This window comes from Balaenoptera musculus, chromosome 1, assembly GCF_009873245.2.
Source record: "Balaenoptera musculus isolate JJ_BM4_2016_0621 chromosome 1, mBalMus1.pri.v3, whole genome shotgun sequence".
In the NCBI taxonomy this organism is placed as follows: domain Eukaryota; kingdom Metazoa; phylum Chordata; class Mammalia; order Artiodactyla; family Balaenopteridae; genus Balaenoptera; species Balaenoptera musculus.
In genome coordinates, this window is record NC_045785.1 from 166,399,641 (window position 1) to 166,421,475 (window position 21,835).

Genomic DNA, 21,835 nt, shown 5'->3' on the forward strand with positions numbered 1-21,835 from the left:
TTGCATAGCTTTGGCACGGACCCCAAATCGCCAGGTCAACAAATGAACCAACTAGTAACAGCAATGTTACATGCAAGCTGTAAAGCAAAATATCTGTATACTCAGCCTGGTTACCAAATATATATTTGAGCTCTTTCATTTAATAGAATCAAGTTGTTCATGAGATACACACACACAGATACATACATGTATTGAATGAAAGAGCTCAAATATATATTAATATTTAAAATGCCAGTTATAAAGTATTTGTTAACTCAAAAGAAATAGCTTTTCAAATGAACTGCAATTTCAATTTTAAGGAAGCAAAGAGTTTTAAAAGAGTTTTGCTGAATGCCTATTATGTGCCAGACACTGTTCTGGGAACTGTTATTCACTTATCTTGTGAGGTAGGCATTATTATCACTTTTATATAAATGAGGAAACTGAGGTTCTGAGAGGTTAAACAATTTGCTGAACTCAAGCCCTAATTCTATGCTATTTTCACTACACTGGGCAGGAAATTAGAGCAAGTTAACCTCTTTAAGCGTGATTTTCCACATGTGTATAATGAAGGGATAGAAACCCAAGGTCCTTCCAGATCTAAAATTCTACAAGTTTATGAAACCAAATAATAATAGCATTAATCCCTTCTACTCCCAAAACCCTCTCCCAAGCTCACATGTAAACCTTCCATACTGAGGGAATGATAAACCCAGCCCTTACAGTAGGATGCCTTTTATACCTTGGCTGTAGTCTTAATATCCGTGATATTTACAAACCACTGCTTGCTGGCACGAATAACTACTGGTTTCTTAGTCCTCCAGTCATAGGGATAGCTGTGTACCAATTTCTCCTCTTTCAACAAATTCTTGGCAGCCTGAAGCATCTTTATAACTTAAAAAACAATTAATAACAATTTACATTAGACACAATTAAAAAGCACTACGAAAATCCTAATAACTCTCTAAACTCCCAGGGAGTACTAAATCTGGGCCAACAGGTGACAGTAATAGTAGCCATCTACCAGGTAGCAAAGGCATAATCCGGGAATCTCCGGGCAAAAAAAGCAGAAACTGTAAAACCTTAATCAGACTCCAAATTATGCCATTCCCATGGCTCTTCATTTCAAAGATGACAGAATACATCTGGAATTCTACATCTCAAATTCAGAGTCACAATATTTCATACTATGAATCTTAAAATGGTCTCCAGGTAATCCAGAAGAAACCAGGTATACTGGGTTGAATTCTGTCCCCCCAAAAGATACGTTCAAGTCCTAGCACTTAGTATCCTAGTACTTGTGAATGTGATCTTATTCGGAAATAGGGTCTTTGTAGATGTAATCTGCAATTAAGATGAGGTCACACTGGATTAGATTGGGCCCTAATTCCAATACCTGGTGTCCTTCTAAGAAGAAAGGATACGCAGAGACACACAGAGCAAAGAAGGACATGTTACAATAGAGGCAGACTGGAGTGATACAGCTATAAACCAAAGAATGCCAAGGATTACCAGGAGCCACCAGAAGCTAGGAAGAGGCAAACATGGATTTTTCCATAGAGCTTTCAGAGGGAGCAGAGCCTGGCCAACACCTTGATTTCAGACTTCTTGCTTCCAGAACTGTGAGATAATAAGTTTCTGTTGTTTGAAGCCACCAAATTTATGGTAATTTGTGACAGAAGCCCTAGAAAATTAATATACCAGATCTAATTAGCCTTAGTCTTAGTGTGGGCAAAGAAAGGTTTTCATAGTACCTGGTCCTTGGATCCATATTTATAGAAAGGCAGAAAGACAACTCAAGACTGGAGGACCCCTAAAATTGTTCATACATCCTGTATGTATCAATGATATAAGGGTTACAAACGGAGTGAGAGTGTCTGATTCACAGTCAGCATCTAGTCCCAAGGTTGGTTTCATCCTTCCACAAAACTAACACTGCTGATGACTATCTCTATAGTCCTAAAATAACATCACTCTCTGTTGACTGCCTTGATCTGCTTAAACAAGTAGAGCAACTTCAAAGCAAAAGATGAAAAAGTGCCAAACTCTATTTTAAACCATGTGGCAAAATAAAATATAAATAAAATATAATTTTAGTTTTTTGTTTCTGTTGAAAGTACAAAATGAGAGAATTGCCAGCAAAGGTTACTGCTGACTGCTTTTCAGAAAATACATATTTATGATACCAACATACACAGTACTCACCCGCAACTGTTCCCTCTTCAAGAACAGCTTTGTTTTGAAGTTCAGGACCTGCAGCATCTGTGAAAACTCCATCTTCATTCACTAAACAATCCTACAAAGAGTCATTTTGAACAATTAAAATAAAGTATCAAGATATTTCATCTTATGACAACATCTAGCAAAGCAGTATACTATATAAAACATCTCATTATAGTCTAGTCTTTCACTACACTGAAAATTTGGGTACTTCTTATTCAGTCAATCAGAATTTGTGAATTTACACATTTAAATCACCAAAGGCAAAATGTATTATTAAAATATACACCTAAAGTTTGATTACAAAAAGTAACAAAATATACTAAAAAACTCTATTAATTTACAGATCTATGGCAGTGTACATACATTGTGACGACTTTGAGACTTGCCTTTAGCTAAATGGAAAAACTTGCTAAGTAACTGACGTGTGTAAAATAAATTTAGAGAAGACTGTTTAGTCTGAAAAAAAAAAAAAACAGCTCTTTTCAACTATTTAGTAAAACCCACTTGCTATTTTTCAGGGATTGAAAGTAATTTGTCTATGTGACTTAATACTTGGAAAAAAAAATGCCCCCATTTACTATGTATTCTTCAATTCTAACTCTGTGACAACTTTGTGCTAATTCTGGGAAATCGTTCTCAATTAGTATGAGTTAATGAGGCTTTGGAGGCTTACTGCACAGAAGCATTTCACAACTTAACTATGATGACAAAAATTATTGTTTATTATCAAAAGTAAAGATGTTAGTTAGGGTTTATTGCTTTAATTCTACAGAAGGAATAATTTAAAAGGAAAAAAGAGGAGCAGTACCATGGGCAAGTTGTGTTGAGAAGCTACACTGTAATCTTCCATACCATGAGCTGGGGCTGTGTGAACCAACCCTGTTCCTTTTGTCATGGTCACATGACTGGCAGGTAAAAGAGGAGACACCCTCTCAGAAATGAAAGGATGAGCACAAGTACCATTTTCCAAGTCAACACCTGTGGGGAAAGAAAGCTACAATTAAGAATTATTTTGGGGGCTTCCCTGGTGGCGCAGTGGTTGAGAATCTGCCTGCCAATGCAAGGGACACGGGTTCGAGCCCTGGTCTGGGAGGATCCCACATGCCGCGGAGCAACTAGGCCCATGAGCCACAATTACTGAGCCTGCGCGTCTGGAGTCTGTGCTCCGCAACAAGAGAGGCCGCGATAGTGAGAGGCCCGCGCACCGCGATGAAGAGTGGCCCTCCTTGCCGCAACTACAGAAAGCCCTCGCACAGAAACGAAGACCCAACACAGCCAAAAATTAAAAAAAATTTTTTAAAAATAAAAAAAAAAGAATTATTTTATATAGCAATTCTTCTACCTCTTTAAGAATAGCAATAGACATCAGGTGAAAAGGGCAGAATCTGGGATAAGACTGGGCTCAAATTCTGGCTTTCCCTTTTGCTTGTTCTGTGACCTTCAGGAATCTATAAAATGTGAACAATTATGGTTCCTACCTCAGAGGTCTGCTGTGAACATAAACTGGGTTAATGCACGTTAAGCATTTTGGGTACTTAGCACAATACTTGCCACACTGTAAATACTTTAAAATATTAGCAATTATTATAACAAATACATAATCAAATGAATCCAAAAAAACTTCTCTAATTTATGTGCAGTTATGTACCGTTTAGAATAGAGGACAAAAAAAATTCTAGATCAACAGGTCAATGACTAGTAGGTTCTAATACTATCTCTGCGGGAACTCATTGTAGCTTTTCATGATGTTACCCTAAAAAGGTAAGAGATGATAAATAATACCCGACAGTTACTGGGCACCCACATGTACTAGACGCAACATAAATTCTTACCTCATCTTCACAATACTACAAAGCAACTAGCATTATCCCCAATTTACAGATCAGAAAACAAGAAAATATAGGCTAGGAATGAGAAGTATATATTTTCCTCTGAAACAGGGTGGCTAAAAACGGCAATCAATTTTTCACAAAGTAATAATTTGAAACAATTATGCAGTCTAGAAAAATGACCTTTAAATTTAACCTTAATACTTTCAAAAACCTTTTGAGAATGCCACTCAACTTCCGTAACAACATCTAACATGTCAAGGAAGTCTATTAATACCTTTTGCACTTAAAAAAGAGGTGGGCTGTGGTTAATAATACTGTGCTGTATATTTGAAAGTTACTAAGGGATTAGATCTTAAAAGTTCTCATCACAAGAAAAAAAATTTGCAACTATGTGTGATGATGGATGTTAACTAGACTTATTATGGTGATCATTTCACAATATATACAAATACTGAATCATTATTTTGAATGCCTGAAACTAATATAATGTTATATATCAATTACATATCAATTTTTAAAAAAAAAGAGGTGAGAGAGGGGTATGGAGTAAAGAATATACTGGAGCCTCTAAGTTACCTAATGCACCACCAAGGTCCAAATGGTATTAAATATTAAACATTCTGGAGCTTCTTTCATACCTTTGACATTAAAAACCTTTTGATTTTTGTTAAGTTTGTTTAAACCTCTAACTGGTTTATATCTAAACCAGTGCATTTTGAGGCCTTCCTTACTTTGCTAGGCAATCTTTCCATTTTTGAGTATCTATTCTTGTGATTTTTTTTTTCTTTTGTAAGAAACTCAAAGATATATCATCCCTAAGGATCAAAGGTAATTTTAAACTTCCCTAGATTTCCATAGTTATATTTCTTTTTTTTTTAACATCTTTTTTAGAATATAATTGCTTTACAATGGTGTGTTAGTTTCTGCTTTATAACAAAGTGAATCAGTTATACATATACATTTGTTCCCATATCTCTTCCCTCTTGCATCTCCCTCCCTCCCACCCTCCCTATCCCACCCCTCTAGGTGGTCACAGAGCACCGAGCTGATCTCCCTGTGCTATGCGGCTGCTTCCCACTAGGTATCTATTTTACATTTGGTAGTGTATATATGTCCATGCCACTCTCTCACTTAGTCACAGCTTACCCTTCCCCCTCCCCAAATCCTCAAGTCCATTCTCTAGTAGGTCTGTGTCTTTATTCCCGTCTTGCCCCTAGGTTCTTCATGACCTTTTTTTTTTTTTTCTTAGATTCCACACATATGTGTTAGCATACGGTATTTGTTTTTCTCTTTCTGACTTATTTCACTCTGTATGACACACTCTAGGTCCATCCACCTCAATACAAATAACTCAATTTCGTTTCTTTTTATGGCTGAGTCATATTCCATTGTATATATGTGCCACATCTTTTTTATCCATTCATCTGTCGATGGACACTTAGGTTGCTTCCATGTCCTGGCTATTATAAATAGAGCTGCAATGAACATTTTGGTACATGACTCTTTTTGAATTATGGTTTTCTCAGGGTATATGCCCAGTAGTGGGATTGCTGGGTCGTATGGTAGTTCTATTTTTAGTTTTTTAAGGAACCTCTATACTGTTCTCCATAGTGGCTGTATCAATTTACATTCCCACCACCAGTGCAAGAGGGTTCCCTTTTCTCCACACCCTCTCCAGCATTTACTGTTTGTAGATTTTTTGATGATGGCCATTCTGACTGGTGTGAGGTGATATCTCATTGTAGTTTTGATTTGCATTTCTCTAACGATTAATGATGTTGAGCATTCTTTCATCCATAGTTATATTTCAAAATCAGCTACTACTTCAGAAGTCCCAAATTATAGCTTACTAAGGATCCTTTTGATAGAAATGCTATCTTGGGAATAACTTTCAGAATTTATTCAATTTCCTTATTAAAATCATATACCCCAAAATAAATATATTTATTTCCTTCTTTGCTCCTTTGATCAAATCAGATAAAAATAATTTTCAGTAATTTAATTTTGAATAAAATTTTAGATGGAAATTTGTACACTGTATGTTGTACAAAGGGCATCTGTCTAATTTTCCCCTCGATATCTGCCAAAAATTTGTTTTAATCTATTGTGCCTTTGTCAATGTTCACATTTTCTATACTCCTATCATGTTTAATGCATATTCTCCTTCAGTTTAATCAATGTAAAATATATTCTAGAAAGGTAGAGGCCATATCTGTTTTGATTCACAATGAGCAATCTTCAGCAAGGTACTGAACTCAGATCAACCCAATATTTTGATGACTTTGATGGTCAGAATACCTGTAAATCCTTACCTGAAAATGTTGAAATAACCTCAAATGTTGTTTCCAAAGTAGAAGCAACAGATGTTACTTTATCTGCAGCTAAAAGGTAGAAGTCTCCAGATTTGGAACACTTCACAAAAGCATACCTAAAATAAAATTTTAGGAGTAAATTACTAATAATGAAAAAAGAAAAACCACAGATAACATTTTAAATGTTTTACATCATTTTAGAAAAACTAACTTTAAGATCAAAAAAGTACTATTTTCAAGGGACTTCATTCCTTACATTTCTCTTTTCTTTTCCAAAAGGTAGAAATAAGGTCTTAAGTAGAATCCTCTAAAGCTTAATAAAATCTATATGAACTAAAGCTTAATAAAATCTATATGAACTAAAGCTTATAATCTTTAATCTATATGAGCTAAAGCTTAATAAAATCTACATGAACTAAATCTATATGAACTAAGTTATAATTCACTAATTTTAAAAGGATAATAAGGATTAAATAAGATCAAAATAATGCTAAAAATGGAATTGATCCTATTTGTGGATAAAACAAAAATTGCAATAATATACCTACTTTGATTCTGGCATATAACAAACAGCCTGATTGGCTGGAATTGTCCAAGGCTGGGTGGTCCAGACTAAGAAACTAACAGGAGATGAACCATCTGTGAAAATAAAATTTCAAATATGCTAGCAAATCAAATGTTATAATTCCATAACTTTAATAATCTCAAGCAACAGATAAATCTTACCTATAAGAGATGCCAACTTAGGAGAAGGTTTCAAGAGAGGGAATTTTACATATACTGAGCAACTGACATGCTCTGGATTATATTCAAGTTCTGCTTCAGCCAATGCAGTCCTAAGGTTTAAAAATATTAAACATAAATATTTGGAACCCTCACAAAATTCTCCCCTTTAGTACCAGAAAGACATAAATACCTTGATGAGGGAGACCAAAACACAGGTTTGTAAGATCGATAAATCAAGCCCTATAAAAGACAAAGAAAAATGAAAGCTGGAATTCTGTAACACATATTTTAACATACTCAAAGAAAAAAAAAACTTTTATTACCTTATCATACATTTCGTAGAAAATTCTCAACTGTCTGGCTTCATATCTTCCATCAAATGTATAGTAGCAATTATTCCAATCTGCCATTATTCCCCAACGAATAAATGCCGATTTCTGTTTCTCAATTGCTGCTTTGGCGAATGATCTAGCTAAAAACAATAAAAGAAACAAAAAGCTTTTGAAAACAAATTAATTCAAATTCTTAAACATGGCTTAGCATGTATCTCTCTAAATGCAGGTACTGTACACAACATAGACTATAAAAATTTTTAATAGGAAAATTATCTGAAAGTTAAAGTGCTCAGAAGATACCTACAACAAATTCTAAAATTCACTAAAATTTCAAAAGTTAAAATTTTGTTACCATCTCCTCGATTATTGAGAGATCATAAAATGACCTTACTTTTAGAAAAAATAAACTGGAAAAGTTATTCTTCATATTTCTTAGTTTAAGAAAAGGTCAGAGAATAATTCTTATTTCATTATATACACACACACACAAAAGTAATCAGTATAACCAATAATACTCTTTCATAAGGAAGTATGAAATCTTCACAATCATATCCAATTATAAAATAGTTTAGGGACTTCCCTGGTGGCACAGTGGTTAAGAATCCGCCTGCCAATGCAGGGGACACGGGTTCGAGCCCTGGTCCGGGAAGATCCCACATGCCGTGGAGCAACTAAGCCTGTGCGCCGCAACTACTGAGCCTGCGCTCTAGAGCCCGCAAGACACAACTACTGAGCCCGAGAGCCACAACTACTGAAGCCCGTGTGCCTAGAGCCCGTGCCCTGTAACATGAGAAGCTGCCACAATAAGAAGCCCATGCACTACAACAAAGAGTAGCCCCCGCTCACCGCAACTAGAGAAAGCCCGCACACAGCAAGAAAGACCCAAAGCAGCCAAAAATAAATAAATAAATAAACACTGAGGAGCCCTTTAAAAAAAAACAAAACAGTTTAATATATAAGAACAGAAGGGGGACTTCTCTGGTGGTGTAGTGGTTAAGAATCCGTCTGCCAATGCAGGGGACATGGGTTCGATCCCTGGTCCAGGAAGACCCTACATGCCGCAGAGCAACTAAGCCTGTGTGCCACAATCACTGAGCCTGTGCTCTAGAGCCCATGAGCCACAACTACTGAGCCCTGTGTAACAACTACTGAAGCCTGTGCACCTAGAGCCTGTGCTCCACAACAAGAGAAGCCACCGCAATGAGAAACCCGTGCACCACAACGAAGAGAAGGCCCCGCTTGCTGCAACTAGAGAAAGCCCGTGTGCAGCAACGAAGACCCAACACAGCTAAAAATATTAATTAATTAATTCTTTTAAAAAAAGAAAAAGGATAGAAGAGTCCTCCTTGACACATTCTATGGAAGGAAAGGATCAAAGAAAGAGATCTCTTAAAAAAATTTTTAATTTAATAATTACTTTTGGTTTAACATCTAAAATAGGTCAAGTCCTAGCCAAGAAAGTAAATAAAAACATTGACCAAAATCATAATTTCAACAAAATGTGAAGACTAAAGAACTGAAAAATGTACTTGGATGTGTTCACAAATCTTTCCTTCATTTCTGAACATAAGTTCTCATAAAAGTCAATTACACAAAATCTTAATTTTCTTTGACACAAAGTGGTTTCCAAGAGATCTCATTATAAGCGAAAAACAATAGCAAAAACCAAAAAACAACAGGTGTCTTTGATAAAGCCCTGACTTTTCCAAGGAAGCAGTGTTTACAAACACCATTTTAAAACAGAAATAGAGATTATTTACCTTTCTCTCTAATTTCCATAGCTGAAAGATTCTGAGCTTTTCCACCAAGTTCTGATAATACTTTTATTTCAATGGGTAACCCATGACAATCCCAGCCTGGCACAAAATGTATTTTGGAACCTCTCATCATATGGTATCGGTTGGCTATATCTTTCAAAATCTGCAAAGATAAAACGATAATCATCATTCACACGTAAAGCATGTGGCCTACAATTTATATTCTCTTAATATCATTTTAAAACACTAAGAAAACCTAATTTTAATAAGCTTTATATAGAATTACCTATTAAATCTACCAACTCCCTCAAGTTCTACATAAACACAAGAGTAACAAATACCTGATTTTTAAAACGCCATTAACTCCCCCAGAAGGAAACTGAATTATAAAAGATTCTAAAGTGAAAAACATTACATCCACATTTACTAATTTGTTTGTAAAGTTGGAGTATGCAAATATGCAAACCATACTACCTTTTTAAGAAATAATTTGAGGGCTTCCCTGGAGGCGCAGTAGTTAAGAATCCGCCTGCCAATGCAGGGCCATGTCCTGGTCTGGGAAGATCCCACATGCCGTGGAGCAGCTAAGCCGGTGCGCCACAACTACTGAAGCCCGTGTGCCCTAGAGCCCGTGCTCCGCAGCAAGAGAAGCCACCGCAATGAGAAACCAGCGCACCACAACGAAGAGTAGCACCCACTCACCACAACTAGAGAAAGCCCGCGCGCAGCAACAAAGACCCAATGCAGCCAAAAATAAATAAATTAATTAATTAATTAATTAATTTTAAAAAAGAAATAATTTGAACTTTCTAAATATCAGAGTACAAATTACAAATTTGCTTTACTCTTATGAAAAAAATTATTAATGTGAATAATCCAATATTATGTATATTTAGTTAATAAATACTATAGAATCAACGCAGAATTTATAATGCACTCAGAGTATGAAATATCATGGTTAACTTTTTTTTTTTTTTTTGTGGCCGCACCTCACGCAGCATGTGGAACTTCCCTGATCAGGGATCAAACCTGCACCCCCTGCAGTGGAAGCACGGCATCTTAACCACTGGACCACCAGGGAAGTCCATGGTTAACTTTGTTATTACTAAAACCCTAAATAAAACAATAGACCTCTTCATTTAGTATAGTTCTATAACTGTTTCTCAGCTCATTTTAGATAGTAGGGGGCAGCAGAGTCTTTTTAAAAATATATTACCACTAAAAAATGGGGGCTCAGGGACTTCCCTGATGGTCCAGTGGTTAGGACTTCACCGTCCATTGTAGGGCGTGCAAGTTTGATCCCTGGTCTGGGAGCTAAGATCCCACATGCCTCGTGGCCAAAAAACCAAAACATAAAACAGAAGCAATATTGTAACAAATTCAATAAACACTTTAAAATTGGTCCACATCAAAAAGAAAAATCTTAAAAAAATAAAAATAAAAAATGGGGGCTCAAAGACAAAGGACAGATTTGGCTCCAAGCTTAACTCCTTCTTCCCAAAACTGAATAGTGCAGTAGTCCAGAAAAATATTTCTTCCTTTCCATGTCTCTCAAAAGTAGAAAAGATAATACACATTCTTCCCACCCCTTCTTCCACGTAAAAGTCTTTCAAACTTCTTACCAAAGGGCAGGGGGGCCTTGTGATCTGGGTGGTAGTCATACTGCATAAACACACTCATCTACTGATATATACTTAAGACCTGTAAACTTTATGTTATGTATATTACTTAAATCAATCAATATAAATAACATCCTTCCCACTTACCGCTATTCAAAGTTATTTTATTTATTTAATTATCTGTTCGTGAGAAAATATAAGCTCTCTGAAACCAGAGATCCCATCTGTCTTCTTCATCCGTAAACACTAAGCATTTAGAATGGTATCTGGCACTATTCTAAAGTACTTACTGAATAAAGGAATGCATGCATATATGTTCTAGACTGTGATGTCTTATACAGTAGTCACTAGTCACCAGCAGCTAATGAGCATCAAAATTGGCTAGTCTAAATTGAGAGGTACTGTAAATATAAAATATATACCAGATTTCTAATACTTAATACCCCAAAAAAGAATGTGAAATATCTCTAACAAAATTTACAATGGCTATATGTTAAAATGATGGCTCAGATATGTTGAGTTAAACATAATATTAAGATTAATTTCATCTATTTCTTTTGAAATATTTTTATGTGGCTACTAAAAAAATTTAACTTACCTATGTGGCTCACATTTGTAGCTTGCAACATTTCTACTCTACAGTGCTGCTATCCATCATGTTAACAGAGAGGCATCGTTTAAGCTACTTTTAATTATTTCACTAAAATTTTAATTTAATCATGAGCTAATAATTAACAATGTCCCTAATAAGGAAAGACAGAAGCCTTTATTAGAAGCCTCTAGTAAAAGAAACAGCAGGGATGCAAGAGGAATATTTTCCTAATTGCTCAGTATCAAACATTACCCTCCTCCTCTCCAAATAAGTTCCTCCATACTTTTAAGAGCCATTTGTCTCTTTTGGTCACGACAGTCCTCTCTGCCCTCATTTCTCCTTTTGTTTTTCATTTTCCTATCACAATACTCATGTATTCCTTTGTTTAACAGACAAATATTTGAATGCCTGCAATGTGCCAAGCACTGTTCTAGGAACCCAGAGTATGGCAGTAAACAGGAGAAACAAGGTCCTTCTTCAGATGGGGGAAGACAGAAGATAAACATATTCGCTCACTATGAAGTTAACAGCACGGTAAAGGGTTTGAAAGAGGCATGTGGGTGGTGGTGGTGGCACTGTTTTACAGGGACATCAGTAAACCTGAAGAGATGACATCTGAACAGAGATATGAAGGAAATGAGCAAGGGAGCCATCTGAACATCCGGGATGTATCCCAAGCAGAGAAAAACAAGCAAAACTATACACGGCACCGTCTGAGGAAGAACAAGAACTGTTCCTCCTCTAGTTCCAAAGTGCCCATGGTCTTGGACAGAGCCTCCAACTAGGCACAGAAGAGACAGTTTTGTGGGGTGCCTCAGTTTTGCAGAGAATTACTCCTCAATCCTTAAGCCACGTGGGGCCTACTGCCCTCCATTCCAGCTCTAAGGGTGAACACATGATCCACTGCAGTCATCAACATATTTTATCCCCAAGTCCAAAATGATTACTTCGGGGATAGACTTGTGACCCAAAACAGGCCAAGCAGATTCAATTACAGGACTTGTGTAAGAACTGTTAGAAAAGAAAGGATGGAATGTAAGCCTGAAAATGTTGGGAAATGAGGGGTGGGGGTAAGGGTGAGGGGACAGACATCAAAAGGGGGAAAGGCTGCCCAAGAGTGAAAGAGAGAGAAACCAACCCCTAATATTACCTGAGTCCCTGGGTGCAGCCATGCAAGGAGCTAAAACTACCGTTAAAACGGAACCCCTACCTGAGTCCCTGGGTGCAGCCATGCAAGGAGCTAAAACTACCGTTAAAACGGTCAATAAATTCCCTGTTTTGCTTAATCCAGATAGAGTTGGCTTTTCTATTCCTAGGAACCAAAAGAATCTGGAACAGTAGAGTTTTGTTTTGGACTTTTATTATAACATACAGTCTCACTGAGTGTATTAAAAACAAGAGACTAGGCTACCTTTCTCAAATTAAAGTGTCTTCACTTAACATAGGCAGCAGAAAGTTCCAGAAGAAGAATGGAAAAGTCAGCCTTAAATAATTTAAAATAGAAGAAATGACTTAAAAGCAACAACTTTAAAGCAAAGATAATACCTATTAAAGCTTCTGTGTGGTAAATAACAATATATTAGACTAAAAACAAGACTAGTCCAGACACCTGTTTTGTCCTATTGATCTGAACCACAAGCAGATAATACTGCAGGATACTCCTATCTGATAGAGCAATTCAGTCCTCAGTCTTCCTCTAAATTTTCTTGACTATTCAAACTCATTTACTTTCCAGATTTACTTTTTAGCCACTAAGAACATTTAAAATTTTTTTCTGTAAGTGACGCCCTTCCTTTGCCAGAGAGGTGTCAGTGAAAACTAGCTAAAACAGAAAGTTTTAAATAAGATGCCAAATCTCACAATACAGAAAATGCCAAGGTTTCAACAAAAATTCACTCATACCCCAAACCAGGAAGATCTGAAACTGAATAAAAAAGACAGTCACTAGATAACCAAGACTGAGACGAGAGAAATGTTAGAATAACCTGAAAAAGACTTTAAAGTAACCATGATAAAAATGCTTAAATGACCAACTGTGAACACACTTGAAAAATATGAAAAAAGAGAAAGCCTCAGCAAAGAGTCAGTAGATATCCAAGAAAAAGTAAATGGAAAATGTTTTTTCTTATATTTGATATCTCAATTTTATTGAGCTATCAAATGCAAATTTTAAAAGAGAAAAGTGCAATAAGTGAAATAAAAAGTTCTGTAGATGGGCTCAACTACAGAATGGAGGGGAAAAAGGGAAGAACCACTAACCTTGAAGTCAGAACAATAAACGACCCAATCTAAAAAGAAGAGAGAAAAAGGACAGAAAAAAAATATCACGGAGCTGTGGGACTATAACAAAAGATCTAACTTTGGTGCCACTGCTGCCCTGAAAGGAGACTTTTTCAGAGTGGAAAAAAGTACACAAAAAAATAATGGCTGAAAACTCCCCAAACTGCCATGAGACATAAACCTATAAATTCAAGAAGCTTAACAAAATCCAGAGGAAAAATCCAAAGAAATCCATGTCAAGACACATAATCGTTAAACTTTTGAAAATAAAAATGTCTTGAAAGCAGTTGGAGAAAAATGACATGTTGTTTATTAGGGGAAAATAATTTAAAAGACAGCAAAGTTTTCATTAAAAAACATGGAGGCCAGAAAGAAGTGGAACAATATTTTTCAAGTGCTAAGAAAAAACTGTCAATCCAGAATGCTATATACACTGAAAGTATACTTCAAGAATGGAAAGAAATCAAGACACTATCAGATGCAGGAAAACTAAAAGGATATGTGACCAGCAGACCTACCCTAAGGAATGGCTAAAGAAAATTGTCTAAACAGAAAAAAAACAATAAAGCAGAGATGCTGAAACGTCAAGAAGGAAGAAAAAGTATGGTAAACAAAAATATGGGTAAATATAATAAACTTTCCATTTCCTCAAGTCATCTAAATTATGTTTCACAGTTGAAAAGATAACTGTCAAACACTGTCTTATATGGACCAAAATACATGCAGAGGAAATATGTAAACCAAGCTAAAAAGAAGGGAAGGAAAAAAGATGTAAAGGGACAACATGCTTCTAAATAATCCATGGATCAAAGAACTCTCAAAGGAAATTTAAAAAATACGATGAAATGAATAAAAATGGAAATTCAACATGACAAAATTTGTGGGACACAAACTACAGGAGTGATGACACAAATTTACAGCAATAAAATACATACATTAGAAAAGAATAAAAGTCTGATCAATAATATAAAGTCTTACCTCAAGAACTAGAAAAAGAAAAACAAAGGAGCCGAATGCAGGCAGAAGCAAGGAAACAATAAAAAAAAAAAATTGATGAAATTAAGAACAGAAAAATAAAAGAAAAATCAATGCAACAGAATTTGACTTCAGGCATGACAGTGTAAAAAAACTACATGGATGGGCTTGCCAGGAAAAGTGGTGAAAATAATTTAAAACCCTAATCATTTAAAGCTTCTGTAGGGACTTCCCTGGTGGCGCAGTGGTTAAGAATCCGCCTGCCAATGCAGGGGACACAGGTTCAAGCCCTGGCCCGGGAAGATCCCACATGCCACGGAGCAACTAAGCCCGTGCGCCACAACTACTGAGCCTGCGCTCTACAGCCCGTGAGCCACAACTACTGAGCCCACGTACCGTAACTACTGAAGCCCACGCACCTGCAGCCCGTGCTCTGCAACAAGAAAAGCCACAGCAACGAGAAGCCCATGAACCCTAACGAAGAGCAGCCCCCGCTCACTGCAACCAAGACCCACCAGCCATAAATAAATAAATAAATAAATAAATTTATAATTAAAAATAAATAAATAAAGCTTCTGGAAATGGTCCTAAGGGCATAGAGCAAAGAAAGAAATATCTAAACAAGAAAAATGCCATGAAAGTTTGGCAAGAAAAATGAGAACCAAGACCACTCCCTCCCTCCAGCCTGCCAGCTCTGTGAGGCCGGCTCCACTCCAGACCATGCAGCCAAGGGGACAGGGCTCCCTGGGGAGAGCAGGGGGTCAGCATTTATGATCCTGTTCCACCTACCTGTTGCTGAGGCTATGAGGTTGAGATTCTCTACTTCTAAGACCCCACTCATGGAACAGAAACTTTACCGTGTGTGAGAGTCTGCTGGGAATGCTGGAGCTCTGATCACCCTTGTTTGGGCTCATGAAATGGTGGTTCCACACCAGGAAAGGCAGTTCAAGAAGATCTCAGGCTACTGACCCTCCCCATGGGTGCTCAGCTCCAAAAGTCGGGGTGTCTCTCACACAGAAGTGTAGTTTCCCCCACTCCCAGTTCCAGAGCCCTGCCTGGCAGGTTCTGCCTGGGGGCAGGAGAAGCAGGCAGTAAAACAAATAGCTCTTACTCTCCTCCCAGCAACAGAGCAAGGAGAGGTTCAGGCCTAAGAGGGCTCTGAACAAGAGTAGAGGCTGTGATGAAAGGCAATCGGGAAAAGTTTCACAGATTCAAGATGACAGAGCTAAACTCTAGGCCAGCTCATTTGCAGGAGAGAAGACAGCTGGGAGGAGTCCTCCTGGGATCAGAACAAGAATCAAAGACTGACCTCAGGAACCAATACTTCAAAGGACCCCAAATAGGATTGAATTAGTCTACAAAACAGTTTATGCCCAAGGGCACTGTTGAAAACAACAGAGCCAAGAGCTGGAAAATTTCAGAACAAAACAGATGGGTGTTGGCAGAGAAACAGGATGGGAGCCCTGCCAAAACCACTATCCTCTCAGGGTGACTGAGCATACCCAAAGCTGCTTCTCCCCAGGAAGCAACATCACAGGCTTAACACTAGAGAAAAATGGGATGGGGTGGGACCAGACCTCATGAAAATAATCCTGCCAGTCACCAAACATATAAACAAGCCAATTACAATGAAAAGCCAGGGCAAGAAGCAGGCAGTGGCAGAAAGACCAAGACTTATTTCAATATATTACTAAAATGCCTGATTTCCAAGAACAAAAAAAATTACAAGACATACAAAGAAACACAAATGCATGGCACATAAACTGAAAAATAAGCAGGCAACATCAACTACCTATGAGAGCAACCATATGTCAGGTTAACAGAAAAAGAATTCAAGACTGCCATTATAAACATGTGTAAAGCGGAATTCCCTGGCAGTTCAGTGGTTAGGACTTGGCACTATCACTGCTGTGGGCCTGGCTTCGATCGCTGGTTGGGGAACTAAGATCCCACAAGCCATGTGGCGTGGCAAAAAAAAAATAAAGCGTAAAGAACTTAAAGGAAACCATGATTAAAGAGATAAAGGGAGAAATGATAATGACAGTAATGTCATATCAATAGAAAATACCAATAAAGAGACAGAAATTGTTATTTTTGTTAAAAAGACCAAAAGGGGAATTCTGGAGTTGAAAATAATAGCTGAAACTCAAAATTCCCTAGAGGGGCTCAACAGTATATATGAACTGGCAGAAGAAATAACTAGTGAATGTAAATATAGAGCAATAGAGATTACATAAAACAAGGAACAAACAGAAAAAAGAACAGAAAAAAATGATCAGAACCTCACAGAAATGTGGAACATGCATATTCAGTATACCAACATAATGGAAGGAATGGGAGTTTCAGAGGAAAGGAAAGGAGCTTAAAAATATACAAAAAAAAAAGGGGACCTTCAAGATGGTGGAGTAAGACGTGGAGATCACCTTCTTCCCCACAAATACATCAGAAATACATCGACATGTCTATTAAAGGTGCAGCTGCTCCTTTAACCCCGTCCTGTCTGAGCAAAGAACAGACGCCCTCAGGTGACCTACATGCAGAGGCAAGGCCAAATCCAAACCTGAACCCCAGGAGCTGTGCAAACAAAGAAGAGAAGGGAAAGTTTCTCCCAACAACCTCAAGAGCAGCAGATTAAATCTCCACAGTCAACTTGTTGTACCCTGAATCTCTGGAATACCTGAATAGACAATGAATCATCCTAAAATTGAGGGGGTGGACTTTGGGAGCAACTGTAGACTTGGGGTTTGCTTTCTGCATCTAATTTGTTTCTGATTTTATGTTTATCTTAGTTTAATATTTAGAGCTTATTAACATTGGTAGATTTGTTTACTGATTTGGTTGCTCTCTTCCTTTTTTTAATATATATATATATATATTTTTTTTTTTCCTTTTCTCTTTTTCTGAGTGTGTATGTGTATACTCCTTTGTGTGATTTTGCTGTATAGCTCTGCTCTTACCATCTGTCCTAGGGTTCTATCTGTCTGTCTCTTTTTGGTTTTCTTTTAGTATACTTTTTAGCACTTCTTATCATTCGTGGATTGGTTTTTTGGTTTGGTTGCTCTCTTTTTTCTTTCTTTTTTATTTTTTCTTTTTTTTATTACTGTCCTATTTTCTTATTTTTAATAATAACTTTTTTTACTTTTTATTTTAATAACTTTCTTTTCTTTTCTTTCTTTCTCTCTCCCTCCCTCCCTCCCTCCCTCTCTTTCTTTCTTTCTTTTTTTCTCCCTTTTCTTCTGAGCTGTGTGGCTAACAGGGTCCTGGCGCTCCAGCCGGGTGTCAGGCCTGAGCCTCTGAGGCAGGAGAGCCGAGTTCAGGACACTGGTCCACCAGAGACCTCCCAGCCCCACATAATATCAAACGGCGAAAGCTCTCCCAGAGGTCTCCATCTCAACGCTAAGACCCAGCTCCACTCAACGACCAGCAAGCTACAGTGCTGGACACCTTATGCCAAGCAACTAGCAAGACAAGATCACAACCCCACCCATTAGCAGAGAGGCTACCTAAAATCATAGTAAGGTGACAGACACCTGAAAACACACCACCGGAAGCGGTCCTGCCGACCAGAAAGACAAGATCCAGCCTCATCCACAAGAACACAGGCACTAGTCCCCTCCACCAGGAAGTCTACACAACCCACTGAACCAACCTTACCCACTGGGGGCAGACACCAAAAATAACGGGAAATATGAACCTGCAGCCTGCAAAAAGGAGACCCCAAACACAGTGAGTTAAGCAAAATGAGAAGACAGAGAAATACACAGCAGATGAAGGAGCAAGGTAAAAACCCACCAGACCAAACAAATGAAGAGGAAATATGCAGCCTACCTGAAAAAGAACTCAGAGTAATGATAGTAAAGATGATCCAAAATCCTGGAAATAGAATGGAGAAAATACAAGAAACGTTTAACAAGGACCCAGACGAACTAAAGAACAAACAAACAATGATGAAAAACAAAATAAATGAAATCAAAAATTCTCTAGAAGGAATCAAGAGCAGAATAACTCAGGCAGAAGAAAGGATAAGTGACCTGGAAGATAAAATAGTGGAAATAACGACCACAGAGCAGAATAAAGAAAAAAGAATGAAAAGAATTGACGACAGTCTCAGAGACCTCTGGGACAATATTAAACGCACCAACATTCAAATTATAGGGGTCCCAGAAGAAGAAGAGAAAAAAAAAAGGGACTGAGAAAATATTTGAAGAGATTATAGTTGAAAACTTCCCTAATATGGGAAAGGAAATAGTCAATCAAGTCCAGGAAGTGCAGAGAGTCCCATACAGGATAAATCCAAGGAGAAACATGCCAGGACACATATTAATCAAACCATCAAAAATTAAATACAAAGAAAAAATATTAAAAGCAGCAAGGGAAAAGCAACAAATAATATACAAGGGAATCCCCATAAGGTTAACAGCTGATCTTTCAGCAGAAACTCTACAAGCCAGAAGGGAGTGGCAGGACATATTTAAAGTGATGAAAGGGAAAAACCAACAAGCAAGATTACTCTACCCAGCAAGGATGTCATTCAGATTCTACGGAGAAATTAAAACCTTTACAGACAAGCAAAAGCTAAGAGAATTCAGCACCACCAAACCATCTTTACAACAAATGCTAAAGGAACTTCTCTAGGCAGGAAACACAAGAGAAGGAAAAGACCTACAATAACAAACCCAAGACAATTAAGAAAATGGTAATAGGAACACACCGTAAGTGTAAATGGATTAAATGCTCCAACCAAAGACATACACTGGCTGAATGGATACAAAAACAAGACCTATATATATGCTGTCTACAAGAGAGACACTTCAAACCTATGGATACATACAGACCGAAAGTGAGGGGATGGAAAAAGATATTCCATGCAAATGGAAATCAAAAGAAAGCTGGAGTAGCAATTCTCAAATCAGACAAAACAAACTTTAAAATAAAGACTATTACAAGAGACAAAGAAGGACACTACATAATGATCAAGGGATCAATCCAACAAGAAGATATAACAATTGTAAATATTTATTCACCTAACATAGGAGCACCTCAGTACATAAGGCAAAAGCTAACAGCCATAAAAGGGGAAATTGACAGTAACACAGTAATAGTAGGGAACTTTAACACCCCACTTTCACCAATGGACAGACCAACCAAAATGACAATAAATAAAGAAACACAAGCTTTAAATGATACATTAAACAAGATGGACTTAATTGATATTTAAAAGACATTCCATCCAAAAACAATAGAATACACTTTCTTCTCAAGTGCTCATGGAACATTCTCCAGGATAGATCATATTTTGGGTCACAAATCAAGCCTTGGTAAATTTAAGAAAATTGAAATCGTATCAAGTATCTTTTCTGACCACAACGCTATGAGACTAGATATTAATTACAGGAAAAAATCTGTAAAAACAACAAACACACGGAGGTTAAACAATGCATTACTAAATAACCAAGAGATCACTGAAGAAATCAAAGAGGAAATCAAAAAATAACCAGAAACAAATGACAATGAAAACATGATGACCCAAAACCTATGGGATGCAGCAAAAGCAGTTTTAAGAGGGAAATTTATAGCAACACAATCCTACCTCAAGAAATAAGAAAAATCTCAAATAAACCACCTAAACTTACACCTAGAGCGAGTAGAGAAGGAAGAACAAAAAAAACCCAAAGTTAGCAGAAGAAAAGAAACCATAAAGTTCAGATTAGAAATAAATTGTAAAAGAAATGAAGGAAACAATAGCAAAGACAAATAAAACTAAAAGCTGATTCTTTGAGAAGATAAACATTAATTGATAAACCATTAGCCAGACTCATCAACAAAAAAAGAGAGAAGACTCAAATCAACAGAATTAGAAATGAAAAAGGAGAAGTAACAACTGACACTGCAGAAATCCAAAGGATCATGAGAGATTACTACTAGCAACTATATGCCAATAAAATGGACAACCTGGAAGAAATGAACAAATTCTTAGAAAAGCACAACATTCTGAGACTGAACCAGGAAGAAATAGAAAATATAAACAGACCAATCACAAGCACTGAAATTGAAATTGTGATGAAAAATCCTCCAATAAACAAAAGCCCAGGACCAGGTGGCTTCACAGGCGAATTCTATCAAACATTTACAGAAGAGCTAATACCTATCTTTCTCAAACTCTTCCAAATTATAGCAGAGGGAGGAACACTCACAAACTCATTCTACGAGGTCACCATCACCCTGATACCAAAACCAAAGATGTCACAAAAAAAGAAAACTACAGACCAATATCACTGATGAACACAGATGCAAAATTCCTCAACATAATAGTAGCAAACAGAATCCAACAGCACATTAAAAGGATCATACACCACGATCAAGTGGGGTTTATCCCAGGAATGCAAGGATTCTTCAATATACACAAATCAATCAATGTGATAGACCATATTAACAAACTGGAGGAGAAAAACCATATGATCACCTCAATAGATGCAGAAAAAGCTTTCGACAAAATTCAACACCCATTTATGATAAAAACCCTCCAGAAAGTAGGCATACAGGGAACTTACCTCAACATAATAAAGGCCATATATGACAAACCCACAGCCAACATCATTCTCAATGGTGAAAAAATGAAACTATTTCCACTAAGATCAGGAACAAGACAAGGTTGCCCACTCTCACCACTAGTATTCAACATAGTTTTGGAAGTTTTAGCAGCAGCAATTAGAGAAGAAAAAGAAATAAAAGGAATTCAAATCGGAAAAGAAGAAGTAAAGCTGTCACTGTTTGCAGATGACATGACACTATACATAGTGAATCCTAAAGATGCTACCAGAAAACTACTAGAGCTAATCAATGAATTTGGTAAAGTCGCAGGATACAAAATTAATGCACAGAAATCTCTTGCATTCCTATACATTAATGATGAAAAATCTGAAAGAGAAATTAAGGAAACACTCCCATTTACCACTGCAACAAAAAGAATAAAATACCTAGGAATAAACCTACCTAAGGAGACAAAAGACCTGTATGCAAAAAACTATAAGACACTGATGAAAGAAATTAAAGATGATATAAACAGATGGAGAGATATACCATGTTCTTGAATTGGAAGAATCAACATTGTGAAAATGACTATACTACCCAAAGCAATCTACACATTCAATACAATCCCTATCACACTACCAATAGCATTTTTCACAGAACTAGAACAAAAAATT

General features: G+C 37.0%; 1 protein-coding gene across 1 annotated transcript in view; it reads right to left on the bottom strand.

Annotated features, from left to right (window-relative positions):
* IARS2 (isoleucyl-tRNA synthetase 2, mitochondrial) overlaps nucleotides 1–21,835 on the bottom strand; it is a 76,329-nt gene that overhangs the window by 31,951 nt on the left and 22,543 nt on the right. The window contains exons 3-11 of the mRNA XM_036870655.1: nucleotides 9,168–9,327; nucleotides 7,396–7,544; nucleotides 7,263–7,312; nucleotides 7,073–7,182; nucleotides 6,895–6,985; nucleotides 6,347–6,462; nucleotides 3,011–3,180; nucleotides 2,185–2,275; nucleotides 722–873 (exon numbers count right to left, since the gene is read on the bottom strand). Of these exons, the coding sequence (XP_036726550.1) occupies nucleotides 722–873; nucleotides 2,185–2,275; nucleotides 3,011–3,180; nucleotides 6,347–6,462; nucleotides 6,895–6,985; nucleotides 7,073–7,182; nucleotides 7,263–7,312; nucleotides 7,396–7,544; nucleotides 9,168–9,327 (1,089 nt within the window). The remainder of the gene's footprint in view (nucleotides 1–721; nucleotides 874–2,184; nucleotides 2,276–3,010; nucleotides 3,181–6,346; nucleotides 6,463–6,894; nucleotides 6,986–7,072; nucleotides 7,183–7,262; nucleotides 7,313–7,395; nucleotides 7,545–9,167; nucleotides 9,328–21,835) is intronic.